Source organism: Mytilus trossulus, chromosome 6 (genome assembly GCF_036588685.1).
Source record: "Mytilus trossulus isolate FHL-02 chromosome 6, PNRI_Mtr1.1.1.hap1, whole genome shotgun sequence".
Taxonomy (NCBI): domain Eukaryota; kingdom Metazoa; phylum Mollusca; class Bivalvia; order Mytilida; family Mytilidae; genus Mytilus; species Mytilus trossulus.
In genome coordinates this window covers 32,835,558-32,859,474 of record NC_086378.1, presented here as the reverse complement: position 1 = coordinate 32,859,474, position 23,917 = coordinate 32,835,558, and the positions used below count along the sequence as shown (strand labels likewise).

The 23,917-nt window shown below is 30.8% G+C and overlaps 1 protein-coding gene across 3 annotated transcripts in view; it reads right to left on the bottom strand.

Annotated features, from left to right (window-relative positions):
* The window catches only part of LOC134721144 (probable cytochrome P450 CYP44), a 49,952-nt gene extending 26,256 nt beyond the window's left edge, over window positions 1–23,696 (bottom strand). The window contains exon 1 of one of the 3 annotated variants that reach the window (XM_063583942.1): window positions 23,581–23,696. In XM_063583942.1, coding sequence (XP_063440012.1) covers window positions 23,581–23,677 — 97 coding nt within the window. In that variant the 5' untranslated portion in view covers window positions 23,678–23,696. Of the gene's footprint in view, window positions 1–9,334; window positions 9,448–18,880; window positions 18,928–23,580 lie in introns of those variants that run through there. The other 2 variants (XM_063583946.1, XM_063583944.1) reach the window with 2 other exon arrangements.
* Window positions 23,697–23,917: the final 221 nt, after the last annotated feature.

Genomic DNA, 23,917 nt, shown 5'->3' with positions numbered 1-23,917 from the left:
AGTCAGGAGCCTGTAATTCAGTGGTTGTCGTTTGTTGATTTGTTTCATATTTGATTTTAGTTCATTTTTCGTACATAAGTTGGGCCGTTTGTTTTCTCGTTTCAATAGTTTTACATTTTTTATTTCGGGGCCATTTATAGCTGACTATGTGGTTTGGGCTTTGCTCGTTGTTGAACATTTCTAAACAATTTTATGATACCTTTCAATTAATAATGCATTTCATTAGGGACTATCATTTGCCCTTTTTTTCATTTTTCTATTACATGTACCTTCTGTTATGTGTTTTTGGGTTTGTTTTTTTGTCTCTCAACATGTATATATATTTCTTAGTAATTCAGTCAACCATGTTCGCCAAAGTTTTATATAATAACTCGCCAAAACGTAATACTAAAAATAAATTAAGGACTGAAAGTATATATTCATAATATTTATGTTACATGAATTTAAGGGGCATAAGTAAGTCGACTACCAAAACCAATAACAACAATAACAACAACATTGTTGAAGGCCGTACGGTGACCTATAATTGTGAATTTCTGTGCCATTTGGTCTTTTGTGGAGAGTTGTTTCATTGGCAATCCCATATCTTCTCTTGTATGTTAACTAATAAATAAACCATATTCACCCATGCACACTTATAATATTTCAGTTTGGTTGAGAGATAATAAAATGCATCATTCCGTTGCCTTTACATAAAACGTTTATAGTATTCTGGTTCTTATTTCCTGTAAGCTTTAGTTTTTCTTCACTCAACCCCTGTTTATATTAGTCGGTAATGACTGCGTGTTCTTGTATTCATTGTTTGTTATTCACAATAAAAAAAGGTAGTTTATTCGATATATCCGGGTTTTTAATTAATGAAGTTAAATATTATTTTGGAATTGGAACATACTGCTCCCCCTCTGCATTCTGACATGTTCCTTTATTTGTAAGAGGTAGACTTCATTAAGGGGCATCTCAGGGAAAACAAAGACAAACCCAGCATTAAAAGAGAAGTTGAAGATACCATCGAACTTACAATGTCATGCACATAAACGAAAAACGTCCTACAGACAAACAGAAGTATACAAAACAAAAATGGAAAACTACAAACTCAACAATACGAACACCACCAAAAGCTTCCATAACATTTTTACGATACCAATGTTACTGCTCATTTTTAAATATTTATACCTATTTTACTTTATTTTCGGGAAATCTGGGGATATTCATTTTTTTTTTTTTTTTATAAATTATTTTTTTGTCCCCGGGATTTTCGCAAAAATAGGGAACTTTCATTTATTTGGTCCCCGGGATTTTGCCAATATTATTTTTTTTCTATTTTTTTTTTTTTTTTTATTTACTTTTGTTAATTGTATCCCCCGGGTGACCTAGGGTGGATCAGACTGCATGATACTTGCTTCTTACTTCATAAAAATTAGAATTTTATTCGAGAAAGTGTCTCCTGAAATATTCGTACGAAAAAGTATATTCAAATGATATTTTGTAAAGATTAAATTAACCGATATCTTTGTGATCTGGTTATTGGATACTTATTAATTCAAGTGTATTTTACTAGTCAGTAGGTTGAGTCCTTGACTTCTTCAGTCCAATAGTTAGTAGTATGTACATTTTAGCACGTATGTCATTTTTGACTGAAGAATTTTTAATCCTATCACCAACTTTTCGTAGTTGATTAAACTTGACCGGGATTTACAAAAACATGACATTCACCTTTTCCCCCGGTCCAGTTTCGTTTCTGACTCGAACACATACATGATAATTTAATAGATCTATATAAAATATAAAAAGATGTCGTATGACTGCAAATGAGACAACTATCAAACAGAGTTATCATAGATTCAATAGGTCAACATAAGGCCTTCCAGAATAAGCAACAACCATACCGTATAGCAAGCATTGGCGGATCCAGTGGGGGTCCGGGGTTGGAACCCCCTTTTTGGGGCCGATCAATGCATTTGAATGGGGTCATATAGTTGGAACCCCCCTTTTTAAAATGGCTGGATCCGCCCCCGGCAAGTTACGCTTATAAAACCTGGACATTACAAAATGTTAAACAAATGAAAAAAATAACAAATATGTACTATACAATAATCGAAACTAAATAATATGTGGCACGGTTAACATGTTTGTGAAAACAAATGTGGTATGATCGCTAATGAGACAATTATTGACAAGAAAGACTATATGACACAGAAATTAACAAATATTGGTCACCGTACGGCTTTCAACAGTGAGAAAAGTCATACCGTATAGTCAGCTATAAAAGGCCCCGAAATTACAAATGTAATGTTTGCGGCTGGACGTTGTGTAAAACGTATATTTCTTTAAACATGCAAATGCACAAACGATTAGTCCGAAAGCATGTAGTTAAAACATATTAACATACTTCTAAGAAATAAATTTGTCTACTTCCAAGAAATATACCTGTCACCTTCAAGGAATATACATGTAAATAGATATGTCACTGTTTCATAAAGGTCTGCAATATGTTAAGTCTGTAAAGATGTTGTAATGAGGAACACAATTTCCTACGCACTTGTAATGTGTAATTAATATAAGTTTTTAACAAAAAAAAGTTTGATAAGGAAACGAAATAAGGTTATTGTGTGTTTTACTTTCTAATTTTTCAAAGCGACACACAAAGTCATCTGTACTACTTATAATCATGTTAATGTTGCATGACATACCATATGAAGTTGTAGTTTAAATACGTTATAGCTATAAACTATGTTATTTCGACCTAATTTCTCTGGTGTTTTCTTAGTTTGTCGTTACAAAGACATTCCATTCGTATTCCGACATATCATGTCGTTATTTCAACATATCATGTTATTTAGACATAACATGTCTTAATTTTCGTCTTATCATACAATTATACACAATTTGTAAAAGAAAAACCTTTATAGGCCAAAGTACGGTCTTAAACACCGAGCCTTGGCTAACACCGAACAGTAAGCTGTAAATGTTGTATACAACATGTCATATTTTTGATGTATTTTGTCTTTGAATCAACATTATGTATCATTGCAATGACATGAAGAATTGTTATTTTGACATATCATGTCGTTATTTTGACATATTATGTCGTTATTTTGACATAGTATGTCGTTATTTCGACATATTCCGTCTTTGAATCAACATTATGCATCATTGCAACGGCATACAAAATTGTTATTTTGACAAAGTTTATCATGTCGTTGAAAAACATATGTCGTAATAATGATATTGTATGTTGCAAATGCAAAGTTATGACATATTATGTCAACATGAGATGCTTATCATTCAGGAGCCCATTCTTCACGATTTTATAGCGAGTTACGTTGTCTTTTTTAGTCAATTGCAGTTTACTGTGTACATTGGGTGTCGGCTCTTTATTGAAGACAGGGTTCTGTGGGTCCTCCGTTGATTTATGACATTCATTCACCGACTTACTGGGACTCTAATGATGTTCTAGTGGCATATAGCCTTCTGATGGTCGATAGGGAATCGGTATACTATGACGACTGACTTTTTTTCAGGTACTCAAGGGGCGAAGAAGACGTGCCTTATCTCCATGATCGCCAACAATACTTATGGTGATTTTTTTCACAATTTATATGATTTAAGCATAAAAACGTCTAAAACAATATGCGACAGTAAATTATCTATTTTAGGAATTACGCCCTCTTTTAAAAAACTTGATCCGTCGTTGGTGCTAGCTGCTGAAATTCATCGCTCTAAAGGGATTTTAGATTTTTAAAAATGTGATTAGAAAGAGAGATTTAATCATAATTCGGGCCGACATATGTTGACATTTTGAACTTTTCTGTAACAATAAATTGTTTTTTTACAATAAAGATAAAACTAACCTTAAGCTGTATGAATTTGGAGTAAATCCGTCGGTGTATTTCATTGAAGATCACAAAATAAGTCACGATGCTTGTACGATCATTGTATTAACTTAACATAAAGCGGCCAGAGTAGCTTATATAGTCCGGGGACACAGTTGTCGTCCTTTGATTTTCGTGCCCTAGTGTAATCAGTGTGCAAATTGCAATTATTTTTCATTCATCTTTCAAATTAATTTCTTTATATTGTATGCATAAACTAGTGTGTAGGGGTCAAATTACGTATCAAAAAGTTGGTTAGTGAATTTTTAGGTAAAGACGTTATTTAATACAGCTGAAAAATGTTAAAATACAAAGCAAACTAGTCTGGCATATAATAGAACCCCTTTATCTAAAACTGTCCATATTTTGAATTAGAAAAGTAGATTTCTTTTATAATTTACTTATAGTTTGTCCCCAAAGTAGTACACTTCACTGTAAAAATCTTTCAGAGATAAAGCAGGGGCAAGTTTTTTTGAAATTGTATCTATTATCTAAAAGAAATGTGAAATAATTTATTCTGATTTTTTTAAGAAATTATACACTGAGTCTCCTAAAATAGATAAAAATGGCGTGAATCTTATTGGTTAGTGTGTGCGCAAAAGATTTGAAACTTTTTAATGATGGCCTAAATAATATTTGCTTACTCTCGAAACAAGAACGAAAAGATGGAACGCTGCTTTAGTTTCTGCTAATATCTTTTACTTTAAATTGATACAAATCCATAAGACACGAGACAACTACACCAAATTTATATAGAGAAACAGTTAGTTTTGATGAAACAGGAATAGTGTAATTATCTCAAAGGAGTAAGTCCGGTAAGACCTCTTTTTGGCCCCAAAATATAGCAGTTTTACAAAATTGTTAAACAGTAAACTTTTAGTTAATTATTGGACAGTAGAATGCTTATGCTACATAAATATGGGCTGTTTTTGACAATACAGTGAACATATATCGTGTACTAGCACCATTAAGTCATGCTATATCACTGAAATTTTCAAAATTCTAGCATTTTAGTTAAATTTTAGACGGTTTTCGTGTAAAACGAAAGTGGCCGCATTCGTGTTCATCCTTCATATTAAAATGTAAGTTTTATTTGATGATAATACATAACATATATAAAGGTTGAGGATGAACACGGATGCGGCCACTTTCATTTTTGACAAAAACCATCTGAAAAGTGTCATTTTTCGGCATATTTTGTAGATTTTTCATATTTGAGCTTGAATCGGATCGTTTTTAATAACAAAATCAATTAAAATCTTGAACATAAACTAATAGAATCAAATAAAATAGACACTTAAGTGTTAAAAAGGTGGTCGGAATCTTTCGTCAGATGAACCTGAAATTTGAGGCCAAAATCGGTCCTACTCCTTTATTAAATTCAATATCTATCAATACAAGATATTTTATGGTAATGGATTACTTGTAGGAAAAATATTCACTCCTGTCAATCTCTGTGATGTATGTTTACATAGTTTTGGCTGCTGGATCACAAACATTGACTCACAAGCCTATTATGTATTTTTGATTTGCTCGCCAATTTTGTCTACAGACTATAAACAACTGACATACGAATATAAGGTTAAGATAGCTATAAAACCAGGCTTCACCCGCCTTTTTCTTTGAGGAATGCCGTTACAAAATCAGGAATATGTCAATTATGTTTTATTCGTTCCGTATGTTGATGGGGTGAAGGGGTTGATTTTTGTCATTGTTTTAACCTCTCATATTTTGAATATACATTTAGCTTGGAGTTTAGTTTTTTGTTATACTCTATTGTCATTGCTTTTGCTCGATTAGCGCGGCGCATGTGGTCGCAATCTATTCATATTCAGGTTCATGTGTATATCGGGTTATGTTACCGTCGGCAGTCTTCGTAGGTCACCTATATGGTGAATTAGATGACGTCAAGACTACAAAATCTACAAAATGCTGAGATATATACTATGTATTGCTTGCTTATTGTTTATTTTAGACTTATTGTAATTTGGATATATGTAAAAATATGATATAAATAAAATATGAGTATTTCAGTCAATCAGGTAACAGGTTTCCGTAATTAAACTTTAAAATCTACTCCGAGCTTTTTAAAAATCTGCAACCTATGCATTTATTATTTATAATTATGATGTTTATAATTTTATACGTTCCTATTTTGATGTCATCGTTAAAATGTACTCAAGAAAGGACAATTAAATTATACGTCAACAGAATAGAAAAATAACCTACATAATTTTCCCTTTTACTTATTTTGACTCAATCTTGTATGTGCATATAATTTAGGTTTTTTGAATTTATATTTAAAATCTTTTTAAGTTTATAAATATGCTGTTTTTTTTCTCCATATTCCATAAATAACAAACGAGACATGTTGGCGTTTAAAGCGGTTTCATCTATTTTCAGACCTTGACATACTTTTAAATAATGAATATTTTAACGATATTATACAATGATACGTCTGTAAATGAAACATATTCATTCATCTGAGAAATTGTTGAAACGTCAGAAATTACTTTTTTGGAAGACGTCATAACCTCTTTCAGTAGGAGGCTTAGTACAAACTCATTTAAAAAACGGAAATAACATGTTACAATTTAAAGATGACGGAAGTGTAAGTACTCATATACTCTCACCCTAATGACTTCTTCAAGGTTTTATAAAATAGGACATCCTACTCATAAACATTCAGTCCAATATACTTTGTATGTTTCAACATTTCAAGTAGTATAACATACATATTCATAAATGTCACTGAAAGTTCATTTTTCGATTTGTTGTGTGAGTTAGGGTTTTTTGTTGTACTCTTTTTATGGCCCATTTATTATGCCCCATTTGTTGGTATTATGTTTTCTGGTATGTGCGTCCGTTCGTCGTACCGTTCATTGTCTGTTTGTTCGTCCGTCCGTCTGTCTCGCTTCAGGTTAAAGTTTTTGGTCGATGTATAGTTTTTGATGCAGTCTAATCAAATTGAAACTTAATTAGTACACATCTTCTCTATGATATGGTCTATCTAATTTTAAATCCACATTTGAGTTTTTACCCCATTTTAAAGGTTCACAGAACATAGAAAATGACAGTGCGGATGGGGTATTCGTGTACTAGGGATACATTATGTTAAAATGTTGTGTTTGAAACGGTTATTGCAAAAACTTTATAATCTGATGTAAAGTTACATCAATTCGCCGTTTCAGAATGTAATGCATTCTGATTAATATTTCTAAAAGCGTACACCAAAACGTTGTGATTGGTTTAAAACGTGATAAATAATAAAAATTCAACCAATGACGTAACGTTATTTTCATTTTGATGTACAAGCAATGAGATTACCCATAGTCCTTTAGATTCTGAAAAGACGAAGAGTATCCTGTTCGTTTTACGAAGATGTATCACAAGTCTTCTTTTGAAAAAAAGGATCAAAAGCTTTGAATATTTTCTTACTGTATCATATGAGTTATCCTCGATCTTAGAAAGAATGATGCAATACAAGACTGGGAGGACTTTTGGTAAGAACAATAACAAAACTAAGAACACAGATGCAAGACGAAAACATACTAAAAAAAACTATATGGTATGGGTATTTCTCATTGATGAACCCCATGCGGTTGTCTATTATTACTTAAATTAACTTCATTTAAACTTTGGTGGGTATTTGTCTCATTGGTAATCATACCATATCTCTCACGGTATATTTATATCACGTTTTACTCATTATAAAAAATGAGGAGATTTGGTATGATTTTCAATAAGAAAATTCTTCACCAGGGACTAAACTATATCGAAGTTAGCTTAATCAGTTCATCGTAAAGCCTTCAACAATGAACAAATTCAACTCCGCACAGCCACATATTAAAGGCCCCGAAATGATAAATGTAAAACAATTCAAGCGAGAAACCTAACCTTATAGTAAAAAAAACGTAAGTAGCTTAACCAGTATGACAGCGTGCATACATGTATATCTGTGTACATGTATATCTGCATCACATTTTAAATAGTTTATTCAAAGTCAGACACGTGTATGGTCTAATTTAAATGTCTGATTTGATAATCAGTTTTACTAGTAAAAATAATATGTATTAGTGTAAACCTTTAAATATTTGTTTAACCTTGTATCAGGATTAAATTAGTGGTCAATGGTTGATTATATTTATAAACATTGATAACCTTGACCTTACTTCAATCCAAATATGTGTACCAATGTTCTTGATAGTATTAAAGTCAATGCGTACAAAACGAGTCGTTGATTTTTTTCAAACTTTGTTTCAGCAACATGTAGATTGAACAATGAACCATAATGTTATCCTTTTGGGGGGAGAGTCGCACACTTTTGGAGCCAATATATAGAGGTCAAGATTGCAATGAGAAGTTGAAAAAGTCATAGAGACAGATACCTAATAATTATACACGTGTCGCAAGTATAGGAAAATCTCAACAATTGCAACAATCTGATTAATTAAAACAAAAAAACTCCTATGACAGGTTGGTTTCTTGCTTAAATCTTTTGATTTAGTTTTTTAGGGGATAGGGCTATTTAAGTTTTAAATGAAAGGTGAAGGACTGGTGATCCTTGTATAGAACATTCTGATTGTTGATTTTGAATAAAACAAAGATGTATGAATTTAATTCTAAAATTGAGGGCTTCATTTGCCTGTTTCCCAGATACACAACCTGGTTTGGTGTATCCATGCAACGTTCTGGTAACCAGTTCGATATTATGTGTAAATAACAGTATATTGATTCCGCTTAAAAAAAATGTTCGAAAATGAAAATTCAACGTGTATCTAGGATTTGGAGCAAAGAATAGGCGGAGTGCGTCTATCAAAATTTTGGAACACAACCTGGTTTAAATTGATAAAATGATGTGGCACGTACAAGTTCGTTCTAAAAAATATATACCACATGTCAGTACTGGTACAAAGTCACCAGATCATTATTGAATCTTATACTGACCGACCTTCAATTGGCATTTGTAATTTGTCTACTTAACCCGTTATTGAGTTACTGTAATATTGATTTTAAACCTCTATTTATTAATATTCTTGTTAAGTTATCGATATTCGAATAAGCTCTCGCCGCGATATAGCCTTTTTGTGCTAATGCGGCGTAAAGCAACCAACAATCAATCAATGTTAAGTTACCAGTGGTGTTGCCCAGCGTAGCATTGGAAGCACGAGCTAGCATTTATTTTACATTTCAATGAGAATTTTACTATAATCGTTAGCTCAGACCCCTGCTAACGATTTTTTTCTAGTGTCTACGCCACTGGCTATTGCAAACTTAATCTTAAACATGTCATGTGTTGCTTTCAAAATAAATTTAAAATTTCTATTTATAAAATCAATTTTTCCCAAAAAAAATAAAAAATTGAACCAATATTCACCAAAAGAGCTTTATAACTATTATATTTCTATGCCAAGCATACAATTGTATAAGTTTTAACATAATATAGAAAAAAATAACTTTACCTCCAAATACTTTCTGACCGTAGATGAAATACAACAGCAAAACTGAACTTTATGTATGAAGGTCCGAGATGTGAGTGAAAATGATGTGACGATATTATACGTATTAATATTTGAATGAATGTAGCAAAATCTAAAATTCAATGAAATTAAATTTTAAATTTTAAATTAGCTTTTAATCTGTTTGGTTTTATTATTTTAAGGCTGATAATCATATTGGTCCAATTGTTCAAATTGACGTCAGATACAGAAAAATCATTGGTTAACCTGTGAGACTTTGTCAATTATTCCAGACTGCTGATTGTGACCGCATGATACAAAAAAAGATTACAATGAATGAAATATGTTAAAAGACTTTAATTATGAATGAAGTATGCAACAAGACTTTAACATATGAGTAAATAGGTTAAAATGATGTAAGCTTAATATCATACCATTTATTTATGTCCAATCATATAGTAGTATTTATTTAGGTCTTTTCGTAATTAAAAAAAAATATAATTCCATTTGGTTTAATAAATCTTTAGTATATATTAGCAACGCGTCGGTAAGTAAAGAAGAGGGAGAAAATATCAGTCAAACTCCGTACATTTATTATTGATTCCGTTCCGGAACTATTTTCATTTTACTACTAGTGTATAGTAGTATACGGATCGGAGCTGGAATACATCGGACTCGAATACCAGAGCCAGTAAAAACAGTCGAATACAAACAGACAATGCAAAAGACATACAAAGAAAAACGGTCTAAAGACCAAAACTAACGATTAAGCCACCGGAACACCACACAGAACGGAAGGTAGACTCTAGTGCTAGATGGCTTGCGTTTAACAAAATAACGTACGACTAAATTAATCATAAGCATTCTGAATTGTTCATGAATTTCAATCAATTTTAGTCGTTGGTGGTTTTGTGAAATGCAGGTCATGCATAATCTGGAAGAGTAAGTTAGTCTATGTTATAACTCATGTAGTGTTCTATGTAATGGACCAAATAGAAATTTAAATAACTTATTGGTATGGCAATAGCTAGGTTAATTAATGACATAATTTGTTATAAAGCTATTAAGTTTAAGAGGTCAAGCTGTGTTAATTTTGTGTCAAGTTCAACAGTCTATAAAGTTATGAATTGCTTAAAATTATTGGACTGGTGAATGGTTTACAAAACTCACGGGCCTTGACAATTCCTCTTTCAGAACATCTTGACATATTTTATCGGTTCCGCTACATCAATTTTAATACTTTTCGACTTTAAGGATCGAAAAATTGAATGAGAGTATCTTGAAGTTCCCAAAAAATATTGAAAAACCTACCAATTTCGATTTCAAACCTCCAAATGGGGGGGGGGGTCGAACTCTCAATCTCAGTGACAGGCTACTGATACTGATCCACGATTTGAAACCCTCTTCCAACGAGGCCACCTTTATTTGAGATTTACAATTTGTCATACAAAAAAAACAGCAAATTTAACGGCATTATTCTCGACTACAAATTAAAAAAAATAGACAAATTCCGTGCTATCAATGTACTAGTATCTTCGTATTTATAATTTTCATAACTAAAGAAAATATTCACTTTTCCTAAGAATTTTTCCTGACCATGTTTGTAAAAACAACAACAAAATAGATTTTTTTATGAAATACATGTATCAATTGAATTAAAAAACGAGTGAAATGTACAGCTTATGCCCTATTGCTTGTAGAGTAAGACTTTATTTGGATTGATTGCTTTGTGTGTATAATCGTTTGTAAGCAATCGCGGTAATTAACATTGACATCTTCAAACGATAAAGAAAGGCATAGTTAAACTTATATACTATATATATAAATTATAATATTTAAATTTGATTGGGCGTCATCTCAAATACGATTGTAAAATAATTTATATACAAACAAAGCAAACAGGCTAACCAAAGTTTTAATCTACATGCATTAGGAAATTAGCTACATAAACCAATACTATTTTCGATACATCATACTGGGAATGCTCAAAATCACCTTCAACATTTCACATTACCACAAACAAACAAAGAAATACTATGACCTTTGCAATTTTGTACCATTCATAACTATTTTTCACATAACCACAAACATTTTTATGATGGATGTATGAAGTTTAGTATGTCAAAGTTAACGTTTAAAAGTGCAGGACGTCCTGGAATGTTTATTGAAATCTGTATTTTCATTTACATAACTCCAAAATTTATTATCAATATCAGAGAATCCCATTGGATAGATATTCGAATACCATTAATTATTTAATCCCATAACAATCCGGATGTCCTCAGTAGTTTAAACTAATTTTATTGCAATCCTCAAAGTTACTATAAAGGACACGATTTAACAATTTGACAATAGAATAAAGAAGTCACACTTTGTTCTTTTTAAAAACATTAATTGTCATCTTTGTAATATAGTGATATGACCACGGTCTGTAGTATCGGTTTATAATTTTATTATGGTGGGGGTTTTTTTCCGGGGTGGGGGGGGGGGGCAACATTTGTTAGTAGTTTCATGATAAACATATGTTTTTGTGTCTTGGAACTTTGGTGTTATGCCTCGTTCACAAATACATTTAATTCGAATCAAATGCGAATCGAATTCGCAAATCTCGTTCACAAACTCTTCTTTTTTTTTTAAATTCGATTCAAATTAGCTAATTCGAATAATCCAATTCGAATTAGAAATACGCTTTTGTTAATACGAATTAAAAGTTAATGTCATTTGGACAGTAAAGCGAATTTGACGCGTATTGCAATTCGAATTAGAACTGACGTTAGAAATTAAACTAATTCGAATTAGTTAATGCAAATCTACTTCGAATTACGTGTGAACTCAGCATTAGTATCAGCATCTTTAACGTATTAGTTTAATTTATCAACGATTTGACCTGGAGATATAAAGATATAAATACTTTCCTATGGTTTGGGTGTCTGTCTGTCGCCAAAGTTCGTAACGTATCGTTATTAATCTGTTTGGTTTATCTTTTAATAAGGTGCATATTTTTCCTTCTTATCCAAACGTCAGAAACAAAAGGTTTTGGTTACCCTAAATGACCTATTCAAACATTTGCTATATCATTCAAATATGTTTGAGGATATCCGATTATGACCATAGAATTAGCCACAACAATTTATAAATATAGTTTGTCTAAATGCATATGAAGATTAACCTTCCCCAGGACCGCTCTTATTTACAATTTGACCTGTATATATAAAGACACTTTCCTATGGTTTGGGTGCCTGTTTATCGTCAAATTTCGTAACATATCGTTATTAATCTGTTTGGTTTATCTTTTAATAAGGTGCATACTTTTCCTACTTATCCAAACGTCAGAAACAAAAGGTTTTGGTTACCCTGAATGACCTATTCAAACATTTGCTATATCATTCAAAAATGTTTGAGGATATCCGATTATGACCATAGAATTAGCCACAACAATTTATAAATATAGTTTGTCTAAATGCATATGAAGATTAAGCTATATCAGGAACGCTCTTATTTAAGTTTTGACAGCGAAGATTGTATAAATACTTGACCCTCGAATCCACCAAAGGTACCTTTGCCCAACCAATGAAATTGGTCTTTAAACGTTTTTGTGAATTACACAGATACTAAAAGTTTCCTTGTACTTTCAAAATCCATTATTTAAGAATATGTACGATAAAAACAATGTCAATAGCAAAACACTGACTAACCAGTGACAGTTGTTATCCATTCCTTTTATGTGTTTGAGCTATTGATTTTGCCATTTGATTATGTACTTTCAGTTTGAATTTTAGTTCAGCATTATTGTGATTTTACTTTGACCTAGATGATGATACCATTTGGACAACAGTCTACCAACAGTGGTAATGATGTTTCCATTTGGGAAACAGTCTACCAACAGTTCTTATGATGTTACCATTTGGGCAACAGTCTACCAACAGTGGTAATGATGTTACCATTTGGGCAACAGTCTACCAACAGTTCTAATGATGTTACCATTTGGGCAACAGTCTACCAACAGTTCTAATGATGTTACCATTTGGGCAACAGTCTACCAACAGTGGTAATTACGAAGTGATAGAAAATGAAAACAACACTTTGTTCTGGATTACCTTAACCTTCACCTCTGAATACATGTGAAATCCTAAAATTTCTTCAAACAGTCCCTTTTCAAAGTAACATGTATGTGTTACATTTGTGTAACAAATGCACATAAAACTCAAATTATGATACTATTATTCAGTCGTTCCGTTGAAAAAATCTTAGAGCCAGATACCAAAGAGTGAATCAAAAATGAAATAATATTTTACAATGTTTAGACAAAAAAAGAAAACCCCGAAAAGACCAGCATAAGACAATCATAAGACTAGAACACTACAAATAAAAGTAACAGTAGTATTCCGCTGTACAAAAGTCATAAATCGATTGAGAGTAAACAAATCTGGGTTACAAACTAAACCGAGGGAAACACATCAACTACAACAGCAAAACAACGAAACAACAGAAACACTGAAGTGCAACAAAAATTAAACAACATTGCAACATACATAGAAACGAACCATTAGATAACAACTACATTATTGGTGACTTAATGTAGGAAATTTTAAGAAAAAATGGTGGTTGAACCTGGTTTTGTGGCTAGGCAAACCTCACGCTTTATATAAATGTTAGATATACAGCTAAAATGACAACATTACATGACAGGAATATAGTACAAATAAATGCAGTATCACTTATAGACATGATAAAAAAAAATGCATCTTCAAATAAAAAAGAGTGCTTTTTGATCGTGTTGTTATCTCTTTAACACATGATTCCTTATTTCCTGTCTCAATATTATTTGTTACAGTATCTGTTATTGATAGAGAATAAAATTTCACTATTTTTAGAAAATATCTCCATATTGCATTAGTTTAAAATAGTCCTGACAATAGTCTCTCCTCGATTATAGTGTTATTGAAAAAGAGTAAAATTTCTATATCTAAGCTTCATCTAATCATAGACATAATATATAGATATAGGAAGATGTGGTGTGAGTGCCAATGAGACAACTCTCCATCCAAATAACAATTTAAAATTAAATCATTATAGGTTAAAGTACGGCCTTCAACACGGAGCCTTGGCTCACATAATAGCCTATTTAGTTATGATATAATCTTCTAAATACTCTTTTTTCATAGATGAATTTGATTTAACATTAAATGGGATGCAGAATGGGTTTTCCATAATATATATAAAAAAAACAAATCTACAGAAAAAGGAAGAAATAGTGAAAGAAAAGAGAAAAAAAGAGGAAATTATATTGGGGTGTTAAAATATTAAAAAAAAATAGAGAATAATAAAGAACAATATGAGAACGATGAGAAAATGAATGAACCAATCTAGATCCGTTTCCATTAGTCTTAGTGCAAGATTAAGTCGAGCACTTGATATACTTTTCACTGACAATCGTATTACATCCTATTTTTAATAAGAGTAATCTGGGTCTAAATTACGTATTGTTAAAGTATTAACAAATACTAAATACTTCATTATATAACACACACGATGTAATCTTATTTCATATCAAGTTGTTGACAAGCAAATGTTCGGAATATGATTGTATTAAGTATGGAAAGGTTATAAATGATGGGAAGCTAGTCCTTGATAAACGGGAATAATCATAAAATGTATGACAGAAATTTTGAGATACATCACAATATTCAAACTTTGATTTCAATACCTGCTTTTTTAAACGTTCTTCATAAAAATTTTATTTTTCATTTTTGTTTTGTTTTAGACATTTCTATAAACGTATGATACGATTGACAATCTACAAAAGTCATGTTTGAAAAAACTCTTACCCCTTTTTCAAAAACAGAACACGATAAGGTTAAAGAAATAAAGTCTGTCGATCTTTGTGAAGCGTAACACAATATACATCTTGAATTCTAATTAAACTGATTGATAAACATTTTGAAAGGGAACATTTTTTTTATAAAAAAATACAGTAACTTTTTGTTGGCGTCTCTGTCAGATTTATTAATTTACTTTATAATTTTGATGTCAGTTGTGTTGGAAAAAGAGGGGCGAAAGATACCAGATGGTCAAGTCAAACTCAGAGATCGAAAATAAACTGATAAGACCATGGATGTATGTGATATATTTTCACACAGTTTTGGCTGGTGAAAGCAAATTCTTGTGACAATAACTTATTTTATCTGTTTGTGTTTCGCACCCACTTTTGTCAATATAACAGAACTATAGATAATGTCATACAATTGGAAGGTTTTGCTAGTTTTAAAACAGGTTTAACCAACTGCCGGTCCAAATCAGAAATATAAAGTTGTTTTTCATTCGTTAACATGGTTGATACAGTCTAATGTGTGGGGTTTTTTTCTCCAGTTTTGTTGACTTCCCTCTTTTTGAATTTACCTTGGCATTCGGTATTAATTTTTTTTTTTTTTTTTGCGTCTACCTTTTTAAAGTAGCTAAAAGATAACCAAGACCATCACGGCTGTCAAATTAAGAAATTACAAACCATTTATTAGTATAGGAATTTTGGTCCTCATTGCTCTTCAATTTCGTACTTTATTTGGCCTTTTTAACTTTTTGGGATTCGAGCGTCACTGATGAGTCGTTTGTAGACGAAACCCGCGTCTGGCGTATTTACAAAAGTTAGTCCTGGTATCTATGATGAGTTTGTTTACATATGCAGAAGAGTAAAAATTAACGCTATGAAATAAGTCGTTAAATGCTAACAAAGTAAAGGTTTGGTTGGCTATCTTGCTATATTTGCAAAAATGTTTGCTCAATCATCGTAACTAAGATCGACATCTTTAATCACTAGATATGTGGAGCTTCAACTTGTATACATTGCTTAGCTTCCCATACAGTATATAAATAGTTGATGTGTTGCCCTTGATTTTAGTTTGTAACCCGGATTTATTTTCTCTTAATCGAATTATGACTTTTGAACAGCGGTATACTACTGTTGCCTTTATTTATAATGTATACAAGGCAAGGCGAAGCTCCGGCTATCTATTGCTAGCTGATATCAATCTAAATTACAATGCTTGCACAAACATTTATACAAACAAAACACCATTAACTTGCAAGCATTAGGATAACAGCTTTAATGAATCTGTTTTTGGACAAACCATAATAATATCGAAGAAATATGAACTCGTGTTATAAATAAAAATATGTTTCTATCTTTTTATTGTAATTATAATCATTTATTCTATAAATATATCTTGTACTTTTCGAGGTGTTAAATATGAATCGCATCAAATAACGCGTGTCGTAATATTTTCGTTTGCCGCAGACTTTTCTTCTTTCAAACAGACTCGATATGAATATATTCAGGATTTTATTTCATTCATGGGTATCAGTATGTTTTATTGCACGTACGCTGTAAGGTGACCCTTGCAAGCGTGGGTATGAAAGACATTTCTTAACAAAAAATATCTATAGACATGATGGTAGGTTATTGAAGAAAAATAAAACGCAAACATCTTTTTTAATGTTTCAATAACGATGAATAAAATAAATTTGTAGCATAATTTAAACGATCATCATTCGTGTTTATAAAATACATTTGATAGATTATATCTTAGAGATATCCTGGTAATAAAGAGGTTTGAGGTAAAGATTAAATTTTATTATGATGTGTCTTTTTACATGTGTTTGAATATATCCTTATTGCATTGGTTTACATACTATTGCGTATAGTCTCACCCTGAGTCAAACTTTTGGATTCGGATTTGACACCCTTTCTTTCTTATAAATAGGAGTGTATACTTTTGAAATCCAGAAAAGTGATTGTGGTTGTCGTTTGGACGTTAACCACTTAAAAATGATGGCTAACATTAGTTCTTACGTCTTTTATTACTTTAAAGATGAATTTGTTTTAAGATCTTAATTACATTTTTAAAATCATCTTTTCATAATGTGTTTGATAAAAAACAATCCTCTTATTACATTGAAGATTCATCCAATATTTTTTTCTCTACATGAAACCCCAAAACATAATTTTGAAATAGTCAACATCTCAGGGGCTTTGTAACCATGAAGATAGATATTTTTTATATTTTTTAAACAGACTCTATACTGTCTTTTTCCTTTTGGTTATTGAGATCCGAATATTTCTAAGTATTTACACAGTATGTCCATCTAATAAACTACAGTGTGCATTGTACTTTAGGATATGATCTGGACAAAGGACACAAAAAAACAAGTCTCCTCATTTTGTATGATAGATGATTGTTATGAAGAATTTGTTCATAATTTATCCAAACCTAATTAAGCATGAATTTAAAGATCCAGTAATGCATTAAAGTATATCGATATAGCTTTCTTTAAATTCTATCGTTATTTAAGAGTTTCTTTATTATTTGCCGGGATAAATTCGCATGTTATTTGATGCAACGATGGAAGAAATATAGTCAATATAATACTTACATAATATAATCAAGGAGGTTGCATTTCATATAACCTCATTCATATAACATATATTGATAAGTGTGCAACATTTTTACTGAGTCAGCTTCTTTTGAGTTTTTCATGATCATTCAAATTTAACATTATTTTTATTTGTCATCTGCTTGTCTTCTTTCATTTTTTTACAAATTGGGGATCATACTATTTTTTTGGAATAAACCATAACCTATCCCTCTCTCCTTTAAGTTAATTGGTCCTACATTTATTTTTGTTTTAGATAATATAGATTATTGATGGGTATCATAAGGTAATGATTAATATGGCGCCGTTTTTACACTTGACACAAGATGTTTAAACCACAGCTTGATGTAAAGTCGTATCACCAACTGTGAAGATTAAGGATCAGCAATAAAGGCTTGTACATTTAGCATATTGCATGTTCTTCATCATATCTATGTTACAAACATACTTTTTCAGTCACAGATAATGTTGATTCGCAAAATCTCAATATATGTTTGTTTAGAGCATTGATAATTATAAAATGATATAAATACTAAATCGAATACACTGATTAATTGAAACAAAACTTTTATAAAAGAGTAACAAAAGATACCAGAGGAACAGTCAGTCTCATAGATTGGAGATAAACTGACAACACCATGGCTTAAAAAATAAAAAGATAAACAAACAAATAATAGTACACAAGACACAACCTATAAAACTAAAGACTAAGCAACACAAACCCCACTAAAAACCGGGGGTGATCTCTGGTGCTCCGGAGCAGATCCTGCTCCACATGTAGCACCCGTCCTGTTACTTATGTTATTAGAACATTATTGCCGACGTGAAAATTGACTTTGGCTGTTTAAACTTGAGTTAAAGATATGCGATATTGAAAATAAGCGGCGAGGCTTACAGAGTTCGAATAATTTTTTTTCTATGAATAGGTCTTTCAATTTAGTATACATATTGTTTTTATAATTATCAAAAATATAAACTAACAAATATTTATATTTTGCGAATCAACATTAACTGTGACTAAAAAAGGTATATTTTGTTGAAATGTTTTAAGGACTTAAGCCATTTTGTTTTGTTTAATCTATCAATGATTATTATTTTTATAAAATAAATGCAACAACTTACCTTTTATTTTGTTTGATGATACAAATAGTTTATATTGAAACGTTTTCACCGAGTATTTGAATTTTTGAAAAGGTACCGCACGTTTTATGCTAAAATGTTGCCGAGTTACATTATAATGTTTTCGCATCGGGTAACATGTACTCCTACGATGTATATATATATTACCATTATTGAATGCACAATATAACATCGATTATTCAACTCCCACACGGGGGCTAGTGCATACCATATAATTGACATGAATATAATTATATTGCTTATGTTATACGCATTTTGTTTTGACGATTAACTCAACATAAGTTTATATAGCTATAGAAAAACATAATGCAAGAAATTCGAAATATCAGAGTGTGAATTCAACTATTCAATTTTTATATAATGAATCTTTCTAATTCGCTCACAATAAATGTTGAAGGCTTGAATGAAACATGATTATGTTATATTTCATATATAATATAATTAATCTGTTTTATATTATTGGTGTTAAGTCAAATATTCTTGTTTATCATTTAAATTGAAAGAAATCCAAACTAAAAAAAAATGATAATTTTTAGTTATAGACATTATTTTGTTACTTGTTTTTCATTTTAATTGATGTATTTAGATAACAATGATGTAAAATAAAATTAAAATAAAAAGTAAAAAAAATATCTATATTGTTTGAAAAAAGAGCTTCAAAACCCACAGTTTTAGTATCAGTTTTAAGATAAATACGAGTGCTTTACATGTAAACTAGTATGGTTCAACTATAATATTACATTTCCATAAATGTAAAACTCTGAAATATAATAAAACGCTAGCAGTATATAACTAAAGATGTAAGACAAATGTAATTGTCAGACGACCAACTTTGTCTTAGATTGTCATTCCCCAACACTGTGCTTATACACTTTATAAAATCCATGCTATTGATATTAGTTAAGATACTACTAAACAATTGGAAAGATAGAAATAGGATTACTAAAATAATTGATTCCAAAACGTATATTTGATTTGTTTTAACATAAAATAGAATATGTTAGGGATGCCTCTTGCTTTAAAGTTAAAGATGGCATGATTTTCAAAACTTTGGACCGTTCAAAGCAGTTTTGGCAATCATTTATGGTTGAAATTTAGATTTCATATTGTGTGGTTATTAACTCGCCTTTCAAAAATACGGTTTTGGTATGATTTCAATTCAAACCTTTGTGCAAATTTGTTGTTTCAGTTTGAAAACCAAACTTTTTCAGGAAGATCGACCCGATTTATCACATTATGAAATGGTAATTGCGAAAAATACCAGTCAAGGGTATTTGGAATTTCCCGTGCTGCTAGGCGCTTTGCTGGTCCAATGACTGGTATATTTTCGCAAATACCCTCCATTATTTGATATGTATATTTAAATACACCGAATAGATTTTGATTGCAACTGTTTATACTGGTGAATGGAAATCGTAGTACAACGGGAATTATACATGTACTTATTTACGTTGCCGTCTTTTTTTTATATAATTTTGGTGATAAGAGGCTAGCGAGGGTTAAAAATAATATTGAAAAATGGCAAATACCACGACAGAGAGGGGAATTTAAAGCAAATACCATGGCAGAGAAGGGAATTTGAGGCAAATACAATGACAGAGAGGAAATTTGAGGCAAGTTCACCGACAGTGGTAACAAACATGCAAATTCGTTTGAAATGAGGAAAACAAATATTAGAATATGCGAAAAAATACACTGACTAACAACCTATCAAAATCCGGCATTCTCTAAAAAGCTGACTTTATATATGTTTGTGTGAATTTAGTTTTCAATTTGTTCAATGAAAACAAATTATTTTATTAACGAGATCTAAAGTTTCTTTTATTAGAACAACCAAATAAAATAATGGTTAAATATACTGTTTTTGATCCAGTCAATAGTAGGTTCATGTCGAATAATAAATTCTCATTAAAAGAATTGGAATAATTTAATCTAATTATATATTTTTTATGCATCAAATACTAAATCTTACAAATTGATGATGTTTATATTTTGGTATATTGTTTTCAAAGTTAACAAAGTAATAACAATTGAAAATGATTTTGATTATTGTTTATTTTACTCATCGTCTTGTCAATTTAGTGCATACATATTGTTTTCTGAAAATGCTTGTGCTAAGTCTGGAATATATTAAGCCCGTTGTTTTTCACTTGTTCTGTTGATTGGTAGCAATTGATTTTTGTCAATTTTTATGGAATTTTCTTTTTTGAATTTATATTGGAGTTCGGTATTTCATTATACTGTTTTGCTCCATGCAGATATAGATATATCGAAAATCGTATATCTAGTAAATGTCATCAATTTTTTACACGAGACTCTATTGATTGGACACAGCTTGATTTTAAATTTGACACAGTCAGTATAAAATAGTATAACTTTATAAAAACCGAGTTCATCTTTTTATCTTAGGTTAAATGGAAGTTGTATTCCATTCGTTAGGTATGTTCGAGCTTTTAATTTCGGCATTTGGTAAGGGACTTTCTGACTTGAGTTTTTCTTGGAGTTCGATATTGTTGTCTTTTTACCTGACTTAAATAAAAGCAACAGTAGTATACCGCTGTTCAAAACTCATAAATCCATGGACAAAACACAAAATCGGGGTAACAAACTAAAACCGAGGGAAACGCATTAAATATAAGAGAACAACGACACAACACCGAAACGCAACACACACAGAAACGGACCAAGCATCAGACAAAATCCCACGAGAATAACACATATAACATCTAAACCAAATACTGTAGATTCATTTATTTTCGTGGGTATCAATTTTCGTTGATTGCTGACGTCATGCATATTCGTGGATACTTAATTTCGTGGTTTTGCCAATGTCTGTATACAAAACCTATTGAAAATATGTTATTCGATGAACATTTTAATTCGTGGTTCACCTGTACCCACGAAAACCACGAAAGTTGGTATCCAACGAATAATAATGAATCCACAGTACATGAATTTGGGATAAACAAGTACCGTGCCACGTCTTATCTTAATATCTCAAAAATAAGAGAATACAAACGACACAACATTAAAATGCAACACACACAGAAACAAACAATAATATAACAATGGCCATCTTCCTGACTTGGTACAGGACATTTTTAAAGGGGAATAAAAATGGTCAGGTTCAACCCACCATTTTTGTTCAATAATGCTAGATATTTGAGGCAACGTAAGTTTACTTTTTTCCTAAACTCGGTGAATCCTTTTGGAATATATAAATTGCAAAAAAAAGTATAATTGGTAAACTCTATCATTTTGTTGTACGTTTTAATGCGTCATCATGTCATCTCATGTGGCTGTTCTAAAGTGACAAGAAAATATCATCTAGTTAATTTATAAATACAATTTACATATTATTTTAAGAATTGAAGACTTTTTGCAATTAAAGGTGGCGCATTGTTGTGAAGAATTTATATTTCTATTTGAAATATATAAATAGTTTAAACAAATAATACATTGCCTCAAATATCTAGCATTATTGAACAAAATACCGAACACCAATATACATTCAAAAGTAGGAAGCCACATAAAACAAATGTTGAAACAATCATTTCTTTACATAGTTTTGTTAAATTGACAGAGTTGGATTAGCTACTAAAACAGACATAAATTGTGAAAATAAAAATATTTTCGGACATAGCCGTCGAAACTGAAATCTTACACCACAGACAGACAAATGACTAAAGTCACACAGAAATATAGGACACATGTTATTCAATCATTTCTTCAAGAATAATGTATCTTTTATCACAACTTCATTTTGGTAAAGCGTTTGTCAATTTCTTATTATCGCAAACAACATTAATTCGAAAAAAGAATACAGATATGATATGACTATATTTATACTAAATCATGCAGCCCAGTAGTCAGTAATATGCCACTGATATATTATAGCATATCTGTTTTTAAATTTTTTGTTTATGAATTTTAAAGATATTGAAAACAAAAGAAATGGCAACCAATATGAGCTGAATATTTTATTGACTATTTGATTTTTATAAGTTCATCTCCATTACAACAAAAGTTGATATCTACTAAAAAAAATATTTCTAATCTGATAATAAAAAACTTAACAATCAGACATTAATGTAGATCATTTTCCTTGTTAAATTTTATTCTAAGGAATGCTTTGTTAATATTTATCTCTTATATCTGTTTGAGTTTAACTTTTATCCGAGATAAGGTAGTGAAAGCATATGTTAAAATTTCGTAGATTTCCCTTTTAATATACAAATCAAGATTTATAAAAATCAAAACCCGAAAAAATCCAAACTGAGGGAAAAGGATGCGTTAGCAAGATCAAAACTCATCTAAGATATCAATTTTGTCAGTGTCTTCTGATATACACGCATTACCCACCAGCCGAAACCACACTCAGTCCAAAAAAGAAGCAATAGAGTAATGACCCAAATAAGTAAATTAACAGTTCAAACAACCATATTACAGGTGTATCATCAGGACATCAAAGAACTAACGTTTTGACACCCTCAATACACTGGAGAATTATGTATATATAAAAAAAAATAGCCGGAAGTACATAAAACATACTTTGCAAGACAAATTTCCAGCGCTAGTTTTGAAAGTTTAAAAAAAATAATTCATCAGAAATAATAAATAAAATTTAAATTCTAATTAACAATTCTCTCAAAATATAAACATAAAATGATGTTATCACTTACCAATAGGGTAGTATGCAGTGTCTTCTGAAACATGCAAGTATATCAAGCTCCGTGATATTAATAAAATACTTATAATAATTCCAATATCTATTATCATCAGATATATTTAAGATATAATATATCACGATGTTTCTCATCATATGATAGGTGTGCACGTCACTTAATTGTACTAGCCAGTCAGCTGATTCAAGTTTGTAATCAAAACTCTAAATTTGGAGAAAAAAAATGACCTTTTTAACAAACAAAATTAAAATATTGCATAATGATTTACAATAAGAATATGTCTAAAAGATTGATTAATTAGATAAATATCTTTGAGGTATTTTACAGTAGTCGT